The 25,593-nt window shown below is 36.1% G+C and overlaps 2 protein-coding genes and 1 pseudogene across 4 annotated transcripts; all 3 read left to right on the forward strand.

Annotated features, from left to right (window-relative positions):
* The first annotated feature begins 312 nt into the window (after positions 1–312).
* Positions 313–3,466, forward strand: LOC117630168 (glycine-rich cell wall structural protein 1-like). The gene is made up of 3 exons (XM_034362914.1): positions 313–587; positions 3,103–3,241; positions 3,350–3,466. The coding sequence occupies exons 1-3, from the start codon at positions 313–315 to the stop codon at positions 3,464–3,466; spliced, it is 531 nt and encodes a 176-aa protein (XP_034218805.1).
* A 516-nt stretch (positions 3,467–3,982) lies between these two features.
* Positions 3,983–9,274, forward strand: LOC117632932 (annotated as a pseudogene).
* An 11,307-nt stretch (positions 9,275–20,581) lies between these two features.
* On the forward strand, positions 20,582–24,782 carry LOC117632167 (ethylene-responsive transcription factor RAP2-7-like). Of its 3 annotated transcripts, none has more exons than XM_034365588.1 (10): positions 20,582–21,555; positions 21,751–21,776; positions 21,906–21,936; positions 22,065–22,152; positions 22,249–22,394; positions 22,636–22,680; positions 22,793–22,896; positions 23,041–23,165; positions 23,490–23,597; positions 24,206–24,782. In XM_034365588.1, exons 1-10 carry the CDS (start codon positions 21,038–21,040, stop codon positions 24,446–24,448), a joined length of 1,434 nt encoding a protein of 477 aa, XP_034221479.1. In that variant the 5' UTR covers positions 20,582–21,037; the 3' UTR covers positions 24,449–24,782. The 3 variants fall into 3 exon arrangements, with proteins under 3 accessions (XP_034221479.1, XP_034221481.1, XP_034221480.1); XM_034365589.1 differs by having other exon boundaries at positions 20,589–21,555; positions 22,793–22,887; XM_034365590.1 differs by lacking the exon at positions 22,636–22,680.
* Positions 24,783–25,593: the final 811 nt, after the last annotated feature.

The following is a 25,593-nucleotide window of genomic DNA, read 5'->3' on the forward strand; positions in this document are numbered from 1 at the left end:
AGAGCTCACTGGCTTCGGAGTCGTATGAACTCCGAAGTTAAGTGAGTTGGGGGCCAGAGCAATCCCAGGATGGGTGACCCACTGGGAAGTTGCTCGTGAGCTCCCAGAAACAAAACCGTGCAGGCAGAGAGGGGGGCCCAAAGCGGACAATATCGTGCTACGGCAGAGTTGATATTGGGATGTGACATATGAGGCATGCCGTATGGCACGGCCTTGAGTTTTTTTATCCACTAGTGGATTGGGCAGAAGGCCACTTTTTGGTGGTGGTGTAGAGGAACTCGAGAGCACTGCGGAGGTAGAAGAAGGTTCAGCATGTCCAACCCGAAAGTGATTGATAAGCAACTGAACGGAGTCTTGGAGTTTGGTGATGGCCAGGTCCGTCTTCGCACGATGTGTGAGAGCCTGTACCAACTCGTCTTTGAGGTCAACGCTGAGTTTGGAGAGTTAGGTTTCCATGCCAGCGATATCGTCAGAAACTTTGTCTTGGAACGCATGAAATTGTTCTGCAAGGCTGGCCACGGTTTGGGGCACCATGGTAGAGAGCAAACGCAAACGAAAGTGAAGGAAGGCTCTGATTACCAATTGATGTAGAACAGTCCATAGGTTTAGAGTAAACACTTGAGCAGTAGAACAAAGAGGAAATAAGGGATCAAGGAGAAGAATTAGAAATCGAAGAGACAAAGGGAAAGGGAAGGAATCAAATAGTTTAAAGTAAGGAAATTTATCATTAATCAAGTCTGCCGATTGCCCAGATTCATCCCAACTCAGGGCCCCATGCCAACCCTCCTATCTCTATTTCTGCAAATTTAACAAAAATAAAAAAATTAAAATAAAAAATAAAAAATCATACACCGTCTGCAGTGGTAATAGGGTTTGGGATGATGATGATGTGGAGAGAGTTTGGGATGATGATGATGTGGAGAGAGAGAGAGAGAGAGAGAGAGAGAGAGAGAGAGAGCCAGTATAATGGGGTTCTAATTAATTAATTATTTTTTGACCAAAAAAAGTATTTATTTATTATTACTATAAAATACTATTAACCTTTACGTCAATGTTTGCCCAAATATACGCATGCGTCAAGGTTTTAACTAAGGCATGAAAAGATTTACTTCTTTCAATACTTCTTAATTTCATGCCCTTCCTAGGATTATTGAGTATCGCAACTGCATCTTTTGCATTCACGTATCAAGGGTAAATGTGGTAAATGAGGTTTTGTATTTTATAAATGACATTGTGCATCATACTAGTTATTGTTAAGAGTATTGTCCCAAATTGAAAAGTTAAGAGACATATACGTGACAGTGTTTTATTACACAATGATGTTTTCACAATATTCATAGTCGAAAAAGCTCTCCATTGAAGCTTCTTTGAGGCATTTCGTCAAACACTTTATGGGCACAAACAGAAGGGCAATTTCTAGCATCTCCATAACTTTTTCCGGCAAGGAAAGGTGCAAGCCACTACCTATGACACCTTATTAGTTTGTGTAAGAGAAGCCCCCCTCTTTGTAGTTTAGACAATCACTTGATTACACCATAATTTTTCCAAGTCAGGGCGTGGATTTCACAACAGACGCTGGCAGCCTGACTCGGAAGAGTTATGATGTTGTAAACAAACACATTTATTTATTAATACCATACCTAAGTTCATGAATTTGTCTCTAAAATGATTTTTTCAAGTTTTGGCAAGGATAACTTGCTACTGATGTGATGGGCCTACAAATAGCACATTGATGGCAGACACTAGATAGGTCTAAGTCATCAACATTATAGCACTCTTTTGCTGCCACACTTTATAGCCTATAGGCAAACATTAATTGGACTGAAAATTACAAGGCCTCTTCCAACTGCAGGGCCACATGATTCCACAGTCTATTGCATGCCGTTGGGTCTCATCTGAAGTTACAAGTCTCCTACTTTCTTTTTCTGGGATGAAGATAACTGTCTTACTTTTAAAGGGAGCTCCAATTTTCACCAATAAACAAATTCCAACACAAATTGATGGTACCATGTCCCTAGTATTTGCTAGAAAACCAACCTATAATTGGATTCTGATCCATAAGAATATTGTTCCCAAGCCTTTCTTTGGCCTCTTCCTTTTCCTTCTTAAGTTATCATACAATTGTGATAAGCATATGATATGAGTGTCAAGGTAAAAATATTAATTAATTTAGCATCATAAACTGTTTTGATTATTTGAGTCATGTGATAAGCTCAAAATATTTCATCCAATTTGGTCAAACCATATTAAAGAGTACATAATGGAACAACAAAATTGAATTACTAGAAAGCATTTAGATCATCAGAGCCTTTGTTATGTACAGGCCAATACACAAGAAATAAGCCAACCAACATTCTCATCTGCCTAATTTTAAACCCTGTTCATGAAAGAAGCTAGAAGGATACAAAAGTAGAAGATAAAACAAAAAGGGCCATCGGCAAGTTCTAAATCTTGGTTTATCTTTCCTTCAAGGTTAGCTTCGTGCGTGGGGAAGCCATGCTGCTTATGAGGTTATAACTCTGAGGAATATCTATCTTTCTATATACAAGGTGACAGACAATCCAAAACAATCACTAATGCCATGACATTAAATTTCTTGCACATGCCTGCAAATTTGTGCAGCTTTCCTTCTGATTGATCACTGAAATCCTTCCCCATCAAAATTAATTATGTCACTGTGTCCTGCATTTTTGTCATTACAACGTGAGATTATTATTCACTCTAAAAGGAAAGAAGGCAAACTCCTAAACAAGCTTGAGCCTAAATATTTTCTAAAACAAATGAATTGAGAATTGGAGAGCACTACCATGACTATAATTGACTAAGAGGTTTTTTCATTTGGATATCACATGAACAAAAAATTAGTTAAATGATAGGTACGAGCCACCAAGTACACCACCATTGATAAATTTTGACTTAGGAGGGTGTATTCAATTTAGATTTTAAATGATTTTAAAAGAGTTATAAAGTTGATGGAGTTTAATTGAATTTAATTAAGTTTGACTAAATTCTACAAACTCCATATAGATTTTGACTGAATTTGTGTATAGATTTTAATTGAGTTTGTTAGAATTTTATTATTGATTTTAATGGTGTTTATAGCGATGTCGGTGGTGGTGATGGCGATGGCAGTGGTGATGGCAATGCAGTGGCGATGGTGGTTTGTGGGGGAGGTAGTGGTGGAGGAGGTGGGGGTGGTAGTGGTGGTGGCGATGGGAGTGAGGTGGTGGAGGAGGTGGGGGTGATAGTGATGGTGGTGGTGGGAGTGAGGTGGTGGTGGAGGTGGTGGCGGTGGCGGTGGCAGTGATGGTAATAATGCTGGTAGTGGTTGTGGTGGTGGTGATGGTAGGTTGATAGTGGAGGTGGTAGTGGTAGAGGTGGGGGTAAGGGGGGTGGTGGTGGTGGTGCAGGTGGCGGCGGTGGTGACGGTGGTGATAGTAAGGTGATGCAGAATGCATATTATTAGTTTTCCTAATTCTTAAAGATTCATTCTTGTTAAAGGATCTCTTATTAGTTAATTTGCTTTCCTATTTCTTAAAGTTTACTTTTTCCTTTTCCTAGACTAAAAAGGGTTTTTGCCTTTATAAATAGGGTTTTTGCTAGGGATTGGGGTCGAGAAAGGGGTGACTTGGGGCTGATAGTTTTTATTATTATTTATTTTAAATTTCTTATTTTAAATTGATTTTAAAGTTTCTTATGTGGAGGTGGGCACCATTTGCCATGTCACCCACTCAATTGATAGATAATTATCCATGTGTACGAAATTACAAATACATCATTGCCACATAATCAAAGTTAAAAGACTTTTGGATGAAGTTAAAGGGAAAAGGTAAAGTGGGTTATCAAACCTCGATTAATGGATGAAACTGGGTCATTTTGAGTTTGAGGGGCAAAGTGAGATTTGACCAAAATTTCAAGAGTACGGTGCAATTAAAAGGGGCCCCGAAAGGGGATGGTTCAATTCTAAAGCCATGGAGGAGGCTGTTCCGTGCACACCCCAACAAGTGGAAGATGTCAAAAAGCGTGTTTGAATGAAGTTCGTTTAGAATTTTAGTGTGTTTAAATAAAGGCTAGTTTTGCACATTTTCTTACTCAGTGTCAGTGCTATTATTCGAGAGATGCTGAAGATGATGATGCGGAATATAGCTGCTGCTTCTTCTTCTTATTGCAGCAGCAGGAGATGGAGAGGTATGCATTGTCTTCACTCTAACTCCACTATTGTTGTTTTCGCCAAAGATTACTTTGCTTTCCTTCACTCTCAACCTTCTAAACCAATCAAATCTACAAGAACCCAACTAGAGCAGCCAGTGAGAAACTCACCCAAAATCACAACTGTTGAGGATGCTTTCAATGTGTTTGATAGAATGCTTCAAATGCGTCCTCCGCCTTCAGTTGTTCGTTTCAATCAAATATTGGGTCAAGTTGCGAAATTGAAACATTATTCGGCAGTCATCTGGTTGTATAACCAAATGGGTGCGTCCGGAATTGGACCTAGTGTGTGCACTCTAACCATTCTCATTAGTTGTTAGTGTCATCTAAACCAAATGGGTTTTAGTTTATCTGTCTTGGGAATATTCTTCAAACTTGGTCTTCAACCAGATGTCTTTACCTTCACTACTCTAATCAACGGCTTTCTTCTTGGGAATAGAGTGGCGGAGGCGGCAGGAATTTTCAACAAAATGATTGCGGGAGGTAATTGTCAGCCTAATGTGATTACTTATGGCACACTAGTAAAGGCCGTTTGCATGAAAGGTAACAATAGTGCTGCTATTCAGTTGCTTAGGAAGATGGAGGAAGGAGCTTGCAAGCCTGACCTAGTTGTCTATAACACAATCATCGACAGTCTTTGTAAGGATACACTAGTGGATGATGCATTTAACCTTTTCTCAGAAATGATGAGCAAGGGTATTGCCCCAGATGTCATTACCTATACATCCTTGATTCATGGAGTTTGCAAATTAGGCGATTGGAAAAAAGCTACAAGGTTGTTGAATGACATGGTGAGTAAAAATATCTTTCCAAATGTGTTCACGTTCAACATCTTGGTAGACACACTTTGTAAGGAGGGGATGGTCGTGGAAGCAGAAGGCGTAGTTGAAATGATGATTCAGAGAGATATTGATCCTGATACAGTTACGTACAGTTCACTCATGGATGGTTACTGTTTGCGAGGACAAATAGGAAAGGCACAAAAAGTTTTTGAACTAATGCTTAGCAAGGGCTCATTGGTTAATGTTGTTAGTTACAGCACATTGATAAATGGATATTGTAAGCATAAAAAAGTAGATGAGGCCATGATGCTTTTTCTGGATATGTCTCATAAGAGACTGGTTCCAAATACCATTACTTATAACACTCTTCTGGACGGTTTTTGCAAAGCGGGTAGAATAGATGATGCACAAAAGTTGTTCTCCGAGATGCAAGCTTGTGGCCAGCTTCCAAATGTTCAAACTTAGTCTATTTTACTGGATGGCCTGTGTAAAAACCAACAACTTTCTAGGGCAATGCAATTGTTTGGAGAGATGGAAGCGAAGAAGTTGGGTATTAATATTGTGATTTACAATATTCTTATTGAAGGTTTGTGCATAGCTGGAAAAATTGAATCTGCAAGGGATCTGTTTTGTGGTTTATCATCAAAAGGACTTCGGCCTGATGTCAGGACATACACTATAATGATTAATGGACTCTGTATTGGAGGCCTAACAAGTGAAGCAGAAAATTTGCTGGTTGAAATGGAAGGGAAAGGCTGTTCTCCAGATGGTTGCACATATAACACAATTATCAGAGGGCTTATCAGTAACAAAGAGACATCAAGGGCGATGGTACTTATTCAACAAATGGGGTTTATCTGCAGATGCATCAACAACGGAGTTGATAGTTCAATTACTGTCGAAAGATGAAGTGGATCCTGCTTCGTTGCCGTTGATAAAAGTATCACTGTGAAATTAATTTGCATCTGTGGACAATGAACTGGTGCATCTTTGACGACCATAAAGGTATTACCGTGGTCGTGGGGATGGCGGGAGGTGAAAATGCCTTCTCACTTGTATCCGGAATTTCTGGTATTAATTCTGTTTTATGGAATTTCTATTTTATTTTGTATGGGACAATAGGAGAACCTCTGTTTCAACCAAAGATCCCTTACAAACCTCTGTCCGCTGATGCAAGAGCACAGTGGACAGATTTTATCTTTGCATGAAGTTTCTCATAAAAGTAATTGCTCAGAAATTGCAGACAGATTTTATGTACTGGAAACATTGTTTGATGGGTGATAAATCTAAATGCTGTTGCTATTGTTTATGTACTGGAAATATTTTCTATTTGGGTACAAGACATTGTTGGATGACTGAGGGTTACTTTGAGACAGTATTTTTGGTTAAGGATGTTGTTATTGTTATGCACAGCATTATCTTGTATAATTTTCGTTCTTGTACATTACTTTTTCTCTGACGTCTCTCCTAAAAAAACTATCATTTCCCAGGTCCAGGTGAGTTGTTTCCTTATAAATCTATATATTGCAATGACATGCATCCTGGCAATTCAATAATGAGGGGGAAGTGAGGGGGATAGACACCACTAACACTGACACTGAGACTGGAGTTGTAAGCTTGTTGTCATTCACTCATCTGATCCCATATCTTGTTTTCCAAAATAATATTTTCAACTGTGTTTGTGATTTTTGTTTTTCCAATGATTGTTTCGTTTTCTCTCTGTTACGTTATGTTTTACGATTTAAATATTCAGTTGTGTGTTGGCTGCATTTTCTTTACATTTGTTTCTTTAACTTTTGTAATTTTTCCCATCATTGTCCTATAAAATTTTGAATCGTCCATTTGAGATAGTGATAATTCGAGTTTTAAACAAAACTTGAGATCGAAATGTCACTCCTCTTAAAGTTAGTGATGTCAAGCCAGCATAATGTGATGCCTTTTCACATGTTATATACTCATCTCCATATCCGTGTGTATATCGTTGCATGAGTGAGAGAGAGAGAGAGAGAGAGAGAGAGAGACAGACAGACAGACAGACAGACACACAGACAGACACACAGACACAGACACACACACACACACACACGACTCACAAGACAATCAGTCCCTAATTTTAGATCACAAAACTCTGATGTGTTAGAAGGGCTATATATGAGTAGAATTAGCTTTCTGAATAATCAAATATGTTTCCTTACTTTATTAACTGTTTATAGGATGATTCGAGAACCCACTCATTCCTCAACATGTTTGACATCCCTGTCTAGGTACTAGGCAAGGGATAAGATTGGTATATATTGTCATATCTCTGTTAGATTGTCAAAATATGGGTTGTGTATTTCGTATGATATTTGTTTTCCTTCTTTAGTTCAGCTCTATGAATCCTTTTATTTCATTATTTTGTGTCCTTAGACATGTCTTCCCATAGAATGGTCATATTTAATGATTATCCAGTTTTCTTGCAGTTGTTAAGAATGCTGATATTTTTTTTTCCAGGGAATATGGACAGGGACCTGCCAGGCAGCATTTATTGGGTTGGCATATTTCCTTTATTAAGTGAGAATCCTAGACATTTGAAACTTTATTGGTGTTGGTGGTTGTATCTTTCTGATGGTGATAAAGCTCCTTTTCTCTCTTTAACATATTCAGGTCGCTTGCTGAATTTTCACGAATCCCTGTTGTTGTTACAAACCAAGTGAGGTCTCAAACTCGTGATGAAGCCTGCCAGTATTCTTTTCAAGGTAGGACAGTATTGTCAGATTGTGATATCCTCGGTATGGGTTATGAATGCAATATATTTTATTTGTGCAGGGCAGAGCAGGGAAAAAGCAGTGGAGGATCATACAGGATACGATTCTCATCTTGTTGCTGCTTTGGGGATTCACTGGGCCCATGCTGTGACCATACGTCTAGTGCTGGATTCTAAATCTGGTTTGCCCAATATATGCTTTAGCTTGAAAATTATTAAACTGTCATGAAGCAGACTCTTGCTGCTTAGTTATTCAGATGAGGTCTCTTTGCAAATCTAATTGTATGGTTATGTTTCTTTCAGAATATATGCAACTCTATTTCTTAGGTTTGTTAATATGTATGAATCTGTGTGCCCTATATTCTCTTCAATGCCTTCCAGAAGCTATCAGAAGATTAACAGCAACAATTAATCCCTTTTTTCATTTTGATTGATTTGTTTAGCAAAATTGATGTGGATATCTTTTTAAAACCGATGATTTTACTGTATATAATTAGAATTGAATGGTCATAACAGTTTATGGTTCCAGAGTTGGAGAAAATTTGACCTTTTAATGAGATGATGACAGTGATGACAATACGTGGAATCCAAAACTGTTTTCCCCTATTACTGATTCCACACTTTCGTTTTCTCTTGTAGGGAAGAGGTTCATCAAGCTGGCAAAGTCGCCCATATCATCACTTCTGACCTTCCCTTATAACATAACGTCATCTGGAATCACATTGCTTAATGATGATGGAATAGAACTGACAGGACCAGAGATAAACTCAATTCATTGTCAAGGTTTGTCACTGAGACTCTTGTTGAGTGAATCTGTAAATCCAAATTAAGTCAAAATTTATCAATGGTGGAGTACTTGGTGGCTAGTACCTATCATTTAACTAATTTTTTGGTTCATGTGATATCCCACTGAAGAAACCTCTTAGTCAATTATAGTCATGGTAGTGCTCTCCACTTCTCACTTCATTTGTTTTAGAAAATATTTAGGCTCAAGCTTGTTTAGGAGTTTGCCTTCTTTCCTTTTAGAGTGAATAATAATCTCACGTTGTAATGACAAAAATGCAGGACACAGTGACATAATTAATTTTGATGGGGAAAGATTTCAGTGATCAATCAGAAGGAAAGCTGCACAAATTTGCAGGCATGTGCAAGAAATTTAAATGTCATGGCATTAGTGATTGTTTTGGATTGTCTGTCACCTTGTATATAGAAAGATAGATATTCCTCAGAGTTATAACCTCATAAGCAGCATGGCTTCCCCACGCACTAAGCTAACTGTGAAGGAAAGATAAACCAAGATTTAGAACTTGCCGATGGCCCTTTTTGTTTTATCTTCTACTTTTGTATCCTTCTAGCTTCTTTCATGAACAGGGTTTAAAATTAGGCAGATGAGAATGTTGGTTGGCTTATTTCTTGTGTATTGGCCTGTGCATAACAAAGGCTCTGATGATCTAAATGCTTTCTAGTAATTCAAGTTTGTTGTTCCATTATGTACTCTTTAATATGGTTTGACCAAATTGGATGAAATATTTTATGATGCCAAGTTAATTAATATTTTTTCCTTTACGCTTTTATCATATGCTTATCACAATTCCATGATAAATTAAGAAGGAAAAGGAAGGGGCTAGAGAAAGGCTTGGGAACAATATTCTTATGGATCAGAATCCAATTACAGGTTGGTTTTCTAGCAAATACTAGGGACATGGTACCATCAATTTGTGTTGGAAGTTGTTTATTGGTGAAAATTGGAGCGCCCTTTAAAAGTAAGAGTAATCTTCATCCCAGAAATAGAAAGTAAGAGACTTGTAACTTCAGATCAGACCTAACGGCATGCAATAGACTCTGGAATCATGTGGCAATGCAGTTGGAAGAGGCCTTGTAATTTTCAGTCCAATTAATGTTTGCCTATAGGCCTATAAAGTGTGGCAGCGAAAGAGTGCTATAATGTTGATGATTTAGACCTATCTAGTGTCTGCCATCAATGTGCTATTTGTAGGCCCATCACATTAGTAGCAAGTTATTCTCGCCAAAACTTGAAAAAATCATTCTAAAGACAAATTCATGAACTTAGGTATGGTATTAATAAATAAATGCGCTTGTTTACAGCATCATAACTTTTCTGAGTCAGGGCGTGAGTGTATGTTGTGAAATCCACGCTCTGACTCGAAAAAATTATGGTGATCAGTTGTATAATATGAGTTGATTGGTAACACCACATGACGCTATAACAGTCACGCTAAAGAATTTTCTCATCTTAGGGCCCATGACATGAGTGAGTAGCAAATCATCAAAGGATCTATTTGTTGGTTTTCGTCCAAAAAATACATACTCTATATAATAGGTTATTAGCCAGAACGATATCAAAAGTAGTGAAATGGTCTTTTGATCCACCATAATAATTTTTCACCTCTGCCGACTACCGAATCTGTTATCTAATGTATCTTTATGCTCAAGTGGAATCAATGATGGGAATGTGCCCCATATTGTCTGTAAATTCTTTTGATTTATATGGAAAGTAACAATAAAGTAGGGTTTGCTTGATAGCAATAGGCAGTTGAAGCAAGGGATAAAAATAGGACATGTAGGTTAAGTCTGTTGGTAGACTGATTTTGATATAAGTTTTGACTGTTTGAGAACGCATTTGCTGCTCGTTGGTAGGTAGGCTGGTTTTCATATCAACTTTGCAAATATCTGGATCAGCCAATCATCTTTAACTTACAAAAGGGTGGAGATTTAGAGAGGCCAGTGCATTCTTAAACTTGGATTTAATTTAATACCAAGGTAGATTAAGAAAACGAGTTAAGGATAAGAAATTGACACAGGTTTGGATAGTGGGAGGTTTTCCAAACAGAACATACCAGACATTTGCTTCACTTTGGGCTTGAATTTTGATTCTTGATCTGCAAAATTGATTTTTGTTACAGCATGAATCTGATTGTTTCTCCTCCTGAAATTTTTCTTTTTTCTTCAACTGAATAAAAACTTATGTGAGTCTTGAATATTGGTTCTGATGTTGTTATAAAAACCCCTTGTTGGTGTGAGTTGGGACTATTTCTGTCCTTTTTGTGAATGGAGTTTAGGTGAGAGAGCCTTCATGTAACAAATATAAATGATATCTGCAAAGGATCCATTAGTGTAGTGCAAGGTCCTATGTTTGAGTCATAACATTCGTGTAATATGTATGAGTTTAGTATATTATTGCTCCTCTCAATAGTAACGGTGATAAATTAAGTTTAGTATATTATCACTCCTTTCAATAGTAACGGTGATATATTTTGCTCTTTTTGTTTTGTCTGAAAATGTAAATGATATTGTGTCGATAGGTGGAACATGTGATTCTCAAACAAATGGAAGGCTAAGATTGGTTTGGATATTATGGATCATTAACATGCAAGGCCTTGTATAAATCTTTTAAAGTAATCTTAGCTAGTATAGATCAGATCTTTAACAAGAGTTTCTTAGCATGCACTCCATCAAGATTCAAATTGAAAAACAATTTACTCTTTTGTTGATCCTTTTAAAAAAAATTATTTCTAGGAACCAAGGGAAAGGTGCTTTCATATTATAACAACTATACATATAAAAAGTATAAAGAACTAAAAAAAACTGTAAACTGTTGTATTGCCTGTTCATAGCCTAAAAGGACATAAAGTACTCCATGGCCTTCTGTATTTGTTTCTTTAAACAAGGAAAAATGATGAGAAGAGGCCAAACCTTGGACTGGATTTTAAGGTTTCCTCCCTTTCTTTCTTGTTTTGCCTTTTCTTGTATGATTTCTTTGGACACATTGGACAATCTCTCTCTCTCTCTCTCTCTCTCTCTCTCTCATATATTATATGCATGTTGTTTGTATTGCTGTTTTTTTTTCTGGTGTAATTTTTGAAATGCGAATCATATCCATTGAACCAGCTGCTGCAGCCTGACTTTAACAAATAAACAATGCAAAATTGCTTTTCAAAACCTTGTCTGATATGCACTTTGGACCTGATTAACTTTTAAGCATGGATACAACAAAACCTCATTAAAACAAATAAGTCTTGATTATATTCTGATTGAGCTCTGAATTGGCGTGCATTTTTGTTTATAAATATATTTAATATAAATAATTTCGGCATCTTAATCTCCTCGAAGTTTTATGCTTTTTATAATCTTATGTCTGCCCCATTTGGGTATATTATATCCATTAGTGCATTGTATCTGGTGTCCATGATTTAGTACGATTTTATCGCTAATTTTATGTGTTTTTTTAATGTAACAACGTTGTATTTCTAGGTTGAAATCTGGTTTTCATTAAAGTTGATTGTATTGCCTCACCAATGCTTCCATTCCAAGAGACAATACACCTCTTCCAGTACATATTTGATAGTTTTCTCTTATTTTTTAGAAAATACAGACTTGATACCTAAGTTTCCTCTAGATGATTGCCATTATTTAAGTCCTTCCAAGTACAATTATGTTGTTCTTTTTTCTTTTTTCTTTTTTTTTTTATCATGACAATTATTTTGTTGTTGTTTTATACAATATTCATATAAATATTTTTGACTAATTAACTCTTAGTTTTTTTTAATACAAACATTTTTCTAAACTACAGGGGGAGGGGAGTTCTCTCACACGCACTAATAAGGCGTCATAGGCAGTGGCGGATGATGGAAATTGCCCCTCTGTTTGTGCCCATAAAGTGTTTGACAAAATACCTCAAAGAAGCTTCGGTGGAGAGAGATTTTTCGGCTATGAATATTTTGAAAACATCATTGCGTAACAAAATGGGAATCAATAGTTGAGTGATTACTCAGTTGTTTACATTGAGAAATATGCTTTTGCTTGTATTAGTAATAAAAATATAATGGAACGTTTCATAATATTGCCCCTTCCCTGAAAATTCTTGGATCCGCTAATGGTCATAGAATTTCGAACATGAGTCTACTAGTCTGCAAGTCAATGTTCTTTTTCATTGGGCTGAAACCCATTGAATTAATTAACTCTTAATTTAGTAGTATCTCTCTTCACAATGTTGGAAGAGCTCTCAAATTCGACTCCCCATCCTCATTGATAAATTTTTTTAACAAAAAACATACTTCTAGCAAAGAAAAAGAGTGAATTCAAAATAAAGAAATGAGAGAGTACAACTTTGTTACCACAGATCAGATCAGACTTGGGGCATAGTTACATTTCCTTCTACTTGTAGGTAGGAGTGTATGTGTATGCACATTTCCATTGAAATTTTTTTTTTAAAAATTTTGTGGTGGGTATGAAAAGCATTTTAGTTAGTGTGTTGAATATTGGGGGAAAACAGAGTTACTAAAAATCACATCAGAGGGTCAAAATTTGTACATATAAATCCACATACAACAGTTTGTATGTCTGCCTCAATGGTCTTCCCTTTCACTTTATTTCTGGGGCAACAGCCTTTTTTTATAAATTAAAACAAAAGTATGATCCATTTCCATTCAGTGTTCTTGATGTTCCATGTCTGGTGTGAATCGTGTGATTCATGTCAAATTACTCAAATGCTTTTATTACTTTTGTATCAATTCTTTTATGATTAATAAGATTTGTTTTGAGGAGAAAAATAATAATAATAAAAACAAAATCAGAAAACAACAGTCCAAACAGAAAGGGCAAATGAGTAATTTAACGACTTGGATATTTTCCATTTATGTATTATTTTATTATTTTATGTCTCCTCCTCATCATCTCAAAGTAATCAATAATTGCTGATGAAGAAGACTGAATAAAACCATTATAAAAAGCCAAATAAAATAATAATAAAAATAATGAATAAAAGTAGAAAGTTTGACAAAACGAAGGATTAAAATATTGAGGGAAGGGCTTTCCATGAATGGAGAAGGAGCGTCCACGTCTCCCTAGGCCTAAACCTCGTACACCTCTTGCAGAGACAATATACCCACCCAAAAGAAAAAAAAAAGGCAAAACCCTCTTTATTATTTTCCCTTTTTATATTGTTTCTTCCAATTAAGTAATCCACCCATAAAATATTGCTATATTGACAACCCACCTTGTAGGGTAGTGCATTATCGCCAAGTCCCGCGCTCATCATGTTGTGCTTTGAATAACTTTTTTTTTTTCCCCTTATGGTTGTTGGGTTACGTAAGTTATGTTAGTAACAATCGTTCACGTGGTGAATGATTTTCAAACTTCGGTAGTTGTAGTTTTTAAGATGGATATTACATAGATCTAAGGCTACTGTTCTTAGTAGAAAACCTAAATAATTTAGTGGACGTATCTCCAATTAGATGAAGTTGTAGTTTTTAAGATGGAGATTACATAGATCTAAGGCTATTGTTCTTAGTAGAAAACCTAAATAATTTAGTGGACGTATCTCCAATTAGATGAACCATATAAAGTAATTTGTGTCATAGTGTGAATATGATATTATTGTTCGTTGAACCATGTTTTGACGTCACTCTAATGTATTATAAACTTGTGAATTTTAATACTTGGTTTCATGTGAGACCGATACAATGAACTATCAAGCATATTGAATAAAGCAAGAACCATCACAAATTTCAATCCTTTACTATACAAGTTTTTTAGAATATGTACATGTTATGAGGAAAAAAATATCTTCAGAATTAAAATAAATGAAAATGGATTGGGCATTTGCTTTACCAAAACCCTAGAGAAATAGGGGAAGAGGGGAGGGCTTTCTTTTAAGTTGATTAGATTTGTTTTTAATACAAGCGATAGTTTAAACTACAAGAGGAAGGAGGTTCACATATATTACCAGTGTGTCATAGGAGTTCAAACTTAAGATCATTACTCTACAAGTCTATGTTATTTTTTATCGAGCTAAATCACGTTGGCTTGATTAGATTATTTTTAGCAGTGAAATATGGGGAATTCGAACTTTTGGAAAGAAACCAACCCATGAAATGAAATGAAGACAATCATCTAGTGATCTTCTTTATTTGGCTAATGTCTAAATGAGCTGGAAAATCCAATGTTGAGAGAGCTTTTTGTTGATACGAATATGAAATAAAAGAACTTTCCCATAACTTTAGCTTCACTTTAATGATAGTACAGATTTTGCCTCTTCCAGCTCTTCCTCTTCAAAGATCAATCATTTCCAGAGAAAAATATCCTATGTTTCCTGGCCACATCGACCGTCGGAACAGATCAGGGTGGACGGTGGAGATTGCTGCAAAAAAGAGAAACACGTGGCAGACAGGGAGTGGTGAGACGAAGGAATTTGGGTACAGCTTTGAACTGAATTGGATGTATTAGGGCAACCGGCTGTAGCCGGTAGAAAAAGTCGCAATCATGGTGGTGGGGAAGTGGTTGGTCGAAGTTACTAGAATTAGAAATTAAGTTTACCAAATTTTTAACTTTTAAGGTAAGAGGATTACCTTAATGGGAAGGTACTTCTAATTGTGTGACTCAAAAAAAAAAAAAAAAAAAAAAAAAGAAGAAGTCATTTCACTCATTTTGTTTTTATTCTTACTTTATTTATTGCTTAATTTGTATCTTTCCACTGCCACATTTTGTGCTTTCTTGTCAACTCGGATGACCTATTTTAAAAAGCAGACAAAATGATTCACCAGTCTTTTGTTTTGGCTTTTCTTCTCTTCCATTTTCAAAAAATAAAAAAGAAAAGGTTTTTGTAATTTGTACTTTTTTTAGTGCAGGCAATAATGTAAATTAGACGAGAATGAGATTTCTCACACACAGAAACACAAATAATGTCATGGGATTCGAACCTGAGATCTCTGTGTGTTCAAACATGAGACTTTTGTAATTTGTATTAAACATTATGGGTCTATTTTTGTTTATTGATTTCTCTAACTAATCCTTTATAGAATTGACCACAAAAAAAACTAATCCTAAATTTATAGAAAAAATATATATGGTTTTTTTCCACACAAGTTACTAAACATAGACCTACCAAACCCATAAATTTGTGTGAAGGCATCAACAAGATTTTTCTTCCCATTGATTTTGCTCATGTGCTGGATGTCCACATCACCAATAAGCGATAAGACTTGTTGAAATGTTTTTCTTTTCATTATTGGGAGGAAATTATGATTTCCACTTGGCCAAGCTAATCCTTGTTTCATCCACTACCATTGTTAACTTTGTGGGAGTTCATAATTATCTTCTTCTTTTTTCTGGTTGCTAAAACATAATAATTTGATGAGAAATTGCACCTTAATTAAGTTTCACAATGAAGCAATACATATATACTTAACTAAAGCATTGCACAGAATCTGAAAAAAGATAAGCAAAGTGAACAACGATAGATTATTTTCAACTAGATTCCATAATAGCCAAGGAATCCAAGAATAGAGTTTGGACAGGCTTTTAGTTCACAAAAATTATAATTGTGGATTAGGAGATTCTAAAACCAGCCTATATATCGCATGTATATATTAGGACAGGAATCGAACTTAGAACATCGGGTGCAAGGATAAATGTTCTTAATCACTTGAGCTACAAATTCCTTACAACCCGCCACATATTGTAAATGACAAAGAAAAAAGTCTCAAATTCTATTTTCTTATAAGTAATCGCAATCAATATTACGATTGTATTTATCAAAAGAAATTTCCATCGCGCCTATGTTTAATTAGTTGTTGTTGTACGCGTGAGAATCCTAACCTATGAGCAGAGAAGAACAAAAGAATAAGTTCTCTCGTGTCTTTCTTCAAACCAGATTTTTCACCGGCACTGTGAGGTGCGAACAAATCTGGTTCATAGAAAATCATACGAATATGATGGAAAACGAAATGATATTATACCAAACAAAAGTTTAATGCACGTGTTTTGCGTTTGATGTATCGGTATGGGCAGCATGCAAAGCATTTTCCTGGTCATAGAGTCACAGAAGAATGGGAAAATCTTTGTTGGTTGAAGTAAAATGAGGCTAAAGCTAGTTCACACCACATGCACTTTGAATCTCTCCTTCTTTTTAAGGTATAAACTCGTTGAATCTTGCAAAAGGCGAAAAGGGAAAGCAAGAACATCATTTATTTCTTTGTTGAATTTGAATGAAACCCTAGAGACAGGTTTGAAATTTTCTAGATTTGATGTTTCCCATTTGGTAAGGATTCTCGGGGTTTTATAGAAAGGAAAATGAAGATGAATATTTGCGACGACTAATTTATTTTCTTCAGCAACGTGGTTATTTCTTGTCCTAAGAATCTTCCAATTATTATATCATTTTGCTCGACTTTTGGTGAGTGTGAGTAAGCCAACAATCTTCTTTTCTTTCTTCTTTTCTTTACTTTGTCGGTAAAACTCATGACTTGGGTTAGGTAAACAAAATGTCGGCTGTTCACTCTTTAGGTCACTTTAGTTTACCTGCCCTTCTTAGTGTTAGGGTACGTACTATATGAACGAAAACAAGGGTGAATTCATTGTAATATACGATAATTCAAATATTAATTATTTGTTTATTGATCGGGTTATCGGATAATTCAACAAATCAATATGGATCTAGTTGTTAATGATCAGTCGAATTTTCATATCGGATCGAGTCGAATTATTTTTAAAATCGAGTCGTGTTAGATTTCAAGTGCTCTATTCCATCTCTGACTCGTTTACAGACCTACTTGTAAGTCATTTAAAAACGATATGAATCAAAAAGAATTATTATTATCTTTCTAAAGTGATCATATTTGACACGTCTCGTTTAAATTTACAATTTTTTCAAAGTGACACAGTAACAACTTGTGAACGGAAAACATATGTTCCGTGTGCAATCTTGCATTTCTGGTCCACTGTAGTACTATAGCATGGCCTAATTAGGCACGAAGTGATAACAAGAATGGTATTTTTGTAATTAAGCACAAAGAACTCATCACACTCATAATGCACGTGTACTTCATGGTTGGGTATTGAGAGGCAGAGGATACATTTGGAATTCCCAGCATTGATAAGATAAGGGCTGACGCAGCCAATACGAATTAATCCCGACCGTTGGATCCTTCGGTCGCCATGTTTAAACAGGCCGAATAATTTTTCACTGCCGTAATTTGGTAAAAGTCGTATTTAGCGCGGTACATACGAGATGGAGAGACATTCATCGTATTTTTACCTAAATGGAGAAAGTAACAGATGAGTCGAAAAAGGTAGGGTCCATTGGAAAACGGGCAAGATTATGATTTGATTGAAATAAATATGGCAAAGATTTCCCTTGTCCTCACGTATGGGCCCACCCCATTATTTGACCCGTCATTTTGTTCCACGTGTAAAACTTCAGCTCAAAATCAAGTGATCCTGAAAGGAGAGGATGCCAGGTGGCGATGGCATTGGAATATTATCCTTTCTTCGAAGTAAATCACATGGATAGTTTTGAAAGAAAAAATGTTACGGGATCTCCAACTACAATATTAGCATAATTTTCTCTTTAAAAGAAAAAACCTACAAACAAGAGGAGATATTTTTATAACAGATCAATAACTCATATAATGAACTAATATACATATAATTAAGTATTGAACTCATCATAAATTTATATCGTTCTAATTAGAGATATTTAGTGATATATCTATTTTTAGCACTAATATTATAGATAAACTCTATATTATTGAATTTTTATAAACAAACCCAAAAAAAAAACCCCAAAAATGACAGCTGACCTTATTGATTTTAATATTAATTATTAAATTACTTTGATACTCTATTCAGTATTTTAGGTATTTTTATGAGATTTTGGGGTTTGGCTTATTTTAAAAAATTGATGGCAGTTTTGTAATTTATAAAAAATTAAAAGCCTCTTTGTTATGTTGTAAATGGGCTTTGAGTGTGTTTCTAAAGTCCATTTCATACATGATATTTTTATAATTTGGGCCCTTATATTGGTCATAATAGTGAATTTCCCTTCTAATTATCTATGTGAGTCGAATATGAAATCTCCTCAAACGAGCTAAAGATAAATACCACTAGACTAAAGGCTAGTTAATAAATAATTTTCACTTTTAATACAAACTATATTAGAAGAGAGAGATTGAAACACACACAACCTCGAATATAGAGGTAAATGTTGTTAACGTTGTTGACATAACATTTCAGAATTGACAAGCCAAAATAGTTTTTGAGTAATTTTCATAGCAAATTAAATCAACATATTATTAGTGTTGTCGGAGTCGAAACAACTGACATTTGCTACCTTAACAATGGCACTTGCCAAAAACAAACGTGGAAATAATATTTCCTACATTACACGTAGCTTTCTTAATTAAGCAAGTTGCACATTGATTATAAAAATTAGGTTGGTCAAAATAGGTCAAAAGTCACTTTTAGTTCCTATAGTTTGGCACTTCAACCACTTTTGACCATATAGTTTCAATTCTATCAATTTTGTCATTATAGTTTTGTATATGTAGTAATTCAAGGACATGTTAATATTCTTGTTAATTTCTTTAACGATGCAAGGGGAAATTCCGTCAACCCAAAACCCTTGAGCATAAAAGTTTGTTTGAAATTCTCCCCATTTCATATTAGGGCTCAAAATTCAACAAATAATCCCAATTTTTGAAGAACCCTAAACTCAAATGACTAATTTCAAGCCCTAATATGAAATTATGGGAGTTTCAGACGAGCTTTTATATTCAAGGATTTGAAGTTGATGAAATTGCTCATTACATCGTCAAACAAATTGACAAGAATATTAACTTGTCCTTGAATTACTACAAATATGAAACTACATGGTCAAAATTGACGAAATTGAAACTACATGATTAAAAGTGGTTAAAATGCCAAACTAGAGGAACTAAAAGTGACTTTTAGACCTCAAAATAAATTGTATCCGTACAAATCAAGTTGGGCATTATCAAATAAATATTGCGCAGATAGGATTTCAAATGATAAATGAGTCATACATTTTGCATTACACCCATGAATAAACCAAAAAATTGTCCACAAGTGACCTAAAATAGGATACAGCCATGGACGTTGCCTACTCCGACTCCACCAAGCTTCCAACCATGTTTTCATACTAAATTAATATGAAAATTAAAATTAAAAATTGAAAAAAATGAGAAAGAAACGGCAATCTAACATAAGCATGATAATGGAGCGTAAATTGTGTTAAAGACATAATATTAAATATTATCTGAAACGAAAATGGCAAGGAATTCAGTGACATTATTTGAGCAAAAAAGTTGGAAAATTGAGTGGCTTGCTGCTAGATTTTAGCAAATATCTTATAAAATAGACAGATTTGATTGGTTTCCCATCTCATTAGTGGTTTCACCGTCGTCACCAAAACCAATTGGCCCACGTTTTTTTTATGTCACCAATAGTCTCAGTGAAATTGGAGTTTAGTTTGACTAACCTACCTTTTATCATGATGTATCTTGACTACACATATTAATTATGTTTAAACTTTTGTTATAAATATAATCATATATTATAGTTCTAATTTTAATGTTAAAACAGACCCCCAAAAAAAAAAAGGTTAAGTAAATTAGAGCTCTAATACCAGATTAGACAATTACTAAATTCTAAAAACTTAAACAGTTAAATATGCACCCAATGTAAATCAAGCAAACAATACCAATATTACCGATACATTAGCACAATGCTTAGTCTAATTAAACACGCGACACACGATAAGTGGACGCTAATAGTACTTAATCATGGCTGCGAACAAAAATGATACATGATAAATGATATAATTTGACCGTATACGTGAAGTCGGCAACGGTCAATGGGTAGTGGTTAAAAACTTACAGACGGGTGTTCCCATGTATGAGACACCGGTGACTAGAAAAAAAAAAAAAAAATCTCTCAAAATGACCGGTGACCGACGAAACCGGTTGAGAGAGAACGAGAAATGTTTAAATATATATTCCCGTCCGCTTAAAATGGGTCTGAAATGTTCCCTCACGCGTCCTATCACCTCTCTCTCTCTCTCTCTCTCTCTGAACGCCTATTATATTCCATGACTCTATGAGTCTCCTAGTTTATGGTTATGGCATCACAACACACACATATTAAACGACGCCGTTGAGGTTTCCATTCTCAGCCTCCCATCGCCGCCGACTATATCAGTAATGCAATTTATTAACTCGTTAGCTTAGGCAAACGACGCCGTTCCCACTTCCCTTCTCTTTTTTACTATCTCCGGCGATCGCCGACGCACCCGTTTGTACTCTTTCTAAAATTCCAAGTTTGAGCTCCGATCATGTGCTTCTCGGTGTTTTGTACTAGTGTCTGATTCGGTCGATCTTCACCGTCCGGTTAGAGCCGGCGATCGACGGTCAGCTGACTGAGCTGAAAAGTCTAGAACCGGAGCTGAATTTAGAGGGACTAAAATTTATATTAAGAGAGCTGAGCTATGCTGGATCTTAATCTGAATGTCGTCGGTTCTGGCCCAAACGACGTCGAGTCGTGCGGCACCCAAATGGACGAGTCGGGGACGTCGAACTCGTCCGTGGTCAATGCCGACGCATCCAGCACCAACGACGACTCGTGCTCCACACGCGCCGCCAGATACGACGCCGTCACGACCTTCAACTTCGATATTCTCAAGGTCAGGGGCGGAGAAGATGAAGAAGACGATGTCGTCGTGACTAAGGAGCTGTTCCCGGTCACCGGGGGCCTGAGCAATTGGCCCGGCCAGGGGCAGTCGTCAGCGTCGTCGTCTTCGGTGAGGAAGAACTTGATGGAGCTTGGGTTCGATCATGGCGGGACCGGAGAGGTCAGGTTGGTTCAACAGAAACAACAGCAACCAGCCGCACCGCCACCACAGCAACAGCAGGTGAAGAAGAGCAGAAGAGGGCCGAGGTCTCGGAGCTCTCAGTATAGAGGGGTCACCTTCTATAGAAGAACTGGTAGATGGGAATCTCATATTTGGTTAGTCCAATTTCGATTTCCTTAATATGGTTCTATTGGGTTTCATGTTTCGTTACTTGGATTTGCTTATTTTATTCTAATTTTTTGTGGGTTGTTTTCTTTTGTATTGAGTTTGAATTGCAATTATGCAAATGCATCTGTTTCATATAGTATTAATCCGATTTACTAATTATTTTTAATTTTTGCTGGGTGCAGGGATTGCGGGAAACAAGTGTATTTGGGTATGTGTTTTTGACCTTGCCTATTTGATTAGCTTGGATTTAGTTATAGTAATTATTAAGGCAATTATTTGTCATGCTTTTCTATTTGGAAAGTTTTTGATGAAAATTTAAGTGTTGGGTTTGACATAGGTGGATTTGACACTGCTCATGCTGCAGCTAGGTAAAAAGCCATCTTCATATTTTTTTGCTTGGATTTCGTACTGTTTGTGAATTTAGATAATTAGTCATTGTGGTTACTACTGTATGTATTTTTTATTAGTATTCTTAAATTGGGTTTGCTGAATTTAGAGCCTATGATCGAGCTGCTATTAAGTTCAGAGGAGTTGATGCTGATATCAATTACAACCTCAGTGATTATGAGGAGGATTTGAAACAGGTAGGATAATGCACTTGTTTCTTGATGAACCTAAGTCTGCTTAATTTCATATGCTGAGTGGAATCATATTTTGATATATTTTTAATGAATGAGCAGATGAAGAATTTGACCAAGGAAGAATTTGTGCACATACTACGGAGGCAGAGCACTGGTTTCTCGAGGGGGAGCTCGAGATATAGAGGGGTTACGCTGCACAAATGTGGCCGATGGGAAGCTCGAATGGGGCAGTTCCTTGGCAAAAAGTGAGGAATTATTTTATGGAATTTTGAATTTCTTACAGTAGGTTTCGGTTTAGACTTTATACGATCAGAGGTTGTCAGTTTGAACTGAGAATTAATTTCGGATTAATTCTCAATCAGTCGTTGTCTTCTCTTTTCCTTGTAAAAAAAAAAAAAAAGAAAAAAAAGTCCAAGTGCCTATTTCAAAGAAAAAAAATTGTGGGGACGGTCGTTTCATCATGGAGGTTACAATGCTTGCATGCAGGTATATATATCTTGGGCTATTCGACAGCGAAGTAGAAGCTGCAAGGTCCTAATGTCATGAATTACACTCTACCTGACTGAATTTATTACCCTGAATTCTCAACCTCATTAGGCTTCCATCCAACACATCTCTCCCTTTTGATTTTTCTGGAAATTAGGGCTTATGACAAGGCAGCAATCAAATGTAATGGAAGGGAAGCAGTCACCAACTTTGAGCCAAGCACATATGAAGGGGAGATGATATCTGAGGCTGGTAAGGAAGGTACGATTTTACAAATATCACTATCTTTTGAGGTAGTTCAAATGCATCTCCTGTTTTCAAGGCAGGTGGTTTACTAATTAGAAAATTTTCAAGAAATTTGTCTTCGTAGAATTGTGTTTATATATATTTTTCCCCCTGATGCAGATGGCGATCACAGTCTCGATCTGAATTTGGGGATATCTCCCCCTTCATTTGGCAATTGTCAAAAGGAAGTCGAGGGGCATCTTCAATTCCATTCCGGCCCTTATGATGGGCACAATGGAAAGAGGGTACTTCAAATTATTTTGACATATATCAGTTCCAGTAGATAGTTTTATCTTGAGATGCCCCATCTTCAAGGTTTTCCTCAATTTTTTGGATGGAAGGTTTAAGGTTTCAGATGGCTTCAAACGCTAATATTTCCTGTTGGCTCTCTTAATATCTCTGAAAGTAAAAGAGTTCTTCTGCTGTAGTTCATTTGTTTTTTCTAGCTGCCAAAACAAAATTAATGCGTTTTAATTTTTGGAACACTTTCTCTTATTTTAGGCACATAATGATGAAACATGTCACGCTTGTCTTGGTGCTAAAACTAAACATCCTCTCTGACTTTGCAGATGGAGCACAATGTAAATGCAACGATGAGTGATCCACCTTTCAAAGGGCTGACATCACAGCACCCACCATTGTGGAATGGTGTATATCCTAGTTACTTTTCCAATCAGGTGAATTTAAATGCTTTGTCTATAAATGATATAACTTAAGTTTAATTGTATTCATTATATGACTGTTTTATTCCTCGGACCATAACGGTACCATTTTTGCAATAACCATCATAGCTCGACTTATCTGAAAAATCCCATATTGGTAACTGAATATGATTAATGAAGTTGCCACATAACCTAAATTTGTAACTAAATTTAACTCAGGTTAGGTGCAAACTGAATAGGTTGGGTTGGGAGACTTTGTATTCTGTTTTCTATATTTTCAATTGTGGATAGTAGAAGTTATAAAAGTAACGTTTAATAACGTGGTAAGACTTGGACCTTTTTTAAGTGCTTGTAGTTTTCGTGGTTTATACACTATCAAAAACTTCTTATGACTTTAAACACTGAACTGTTGAACTGTCGCTGCTCCTATAGCATAGTCTCTGTATTATACAATATGGTCCTATTTGCTTCTGTAATCGAATCAAATTTTTTTGTTTTTGTTTTCCCAATTTAGCTTTCATTTAAGGTATGAGAGGAAGTTGCATTTCACACTCGGATGAAGACCTTGATTGTGTAAAATACAAGTCTTCAAACTAATAGTTTACTCTTGAATCATTTGACAGGAAAGAGCAACAGAGAAGAGAATTGCATTAGGATCTCAAGGACCCCCCAACTGGGCTTGGCAAATGCATGGCCAGGTCAGCGCCACCCCAATGCCACTGTTCTCTACTGCAGCATCATCAGGATTCTCATTTTCAGCTACCACTCCTCCCGCTGCTGTCCACCCCTTGCAACCCTCAACCCCAACAGCCCTCAATCTCTGTTTTACTTCGCCAGCTACGGCTGCCGCCAATACTTCTCAATAGTAGAGTATCACCTAGCGAAAGCCGCGCGGCCAAAATTTTCCTCCAGATTGAAGGAGCAACCATAACAACGGTGGTCTTCAGATTCTTTGTATGATTCAATTAGAGATTGATAAATACACTAGAACTTGATTTCTGACTCCTTTACCTCTCATTACCACTCTATTGGATATATCAGTACCGTTAAGTCAATTTGTGTTTGTTCTCGGAAATATGTTATATCTAACTTGATCTCTAATGTAAAATATCAAGTGGTAATGGTGGGATCCATATATCTATCCAAACTACTCTTGTTCAGAAAGAGGTGTTAATAGTGAGCTCTTTTAAGATTGTTATAGATCGAAGGTTTGTTTATTAACGCAAACCGTACAACATTTCCTGCATATAGGTCATAGTAATTGTGTATTTGGAGAAAATTTCAGTGCGACTGTAGCACCATAAATTTGTTGTCCGCTAGTGCGGATTAGTGACACCATGTAACGGTTCGCCCCACGATTGACAGAGAAGTGAAAAACCTGGCAACACAAACAATTCTAATTGCCAAAGATACCGCACCAAAAGTGTGAAGGTTTGTAGAAGTACAGGTTAATAATGCATGGGACATTTTTGGTGATGGTTCTGTACATAATGCTTTGCTAGTGGCAGAGGAACAAAATCAAAAGAGAAAAAAGAATTGTTTCCCATTGCTTTACAATGAAATCAAACTTCTAACAAAAGATGACATGAAAATTCAATGCCCTTTCTGTCGGAAGAATTGTCCTTGCATTCTTTGAAAGACCAGAATCACATACTTGTGAACTTCCCAATTATGTACAATTGAGAACAATGCTTGATTATTACAAGTCGTTGATGTAGACAAATCATAGTTAAACACGTGTCCACTTACAAAGAGGAAAGATAAGTGAGGCCGTGTTTGGTATCATACTCAAAAAAGTAAACTAAAAAACTATAATTCTTTTTAAAAACATGAATTTTCAAATAGTGATTTTAAGATCTAAAAACTTGTTTGGTATTGAACTCCAAACTATTTTTAAGATCTAAAAAAATTTGAAATTAAAATCAGAAACTCTAATCCCAAATTGAAATTAACAAAGGAAAAGGAAAAAGATGTGAGGCATAAACCCTATCAATTTTGGTGGAGAGACCCT

The sequence above is a fragment of the Prunus dulcis genome, chromosome 6, assembly GCF_902201215.1.
Source record: "Prunus dulcis chromosome 6, ALMONDv2, whole genome shotgun sequence".
Taxonomy (NCBI): Eukaryota; Viridiplantae; Streptophyta; class Magnoliopsida; order Rosales; family Rosaceae; genus Prunus; species Prunus dulcis.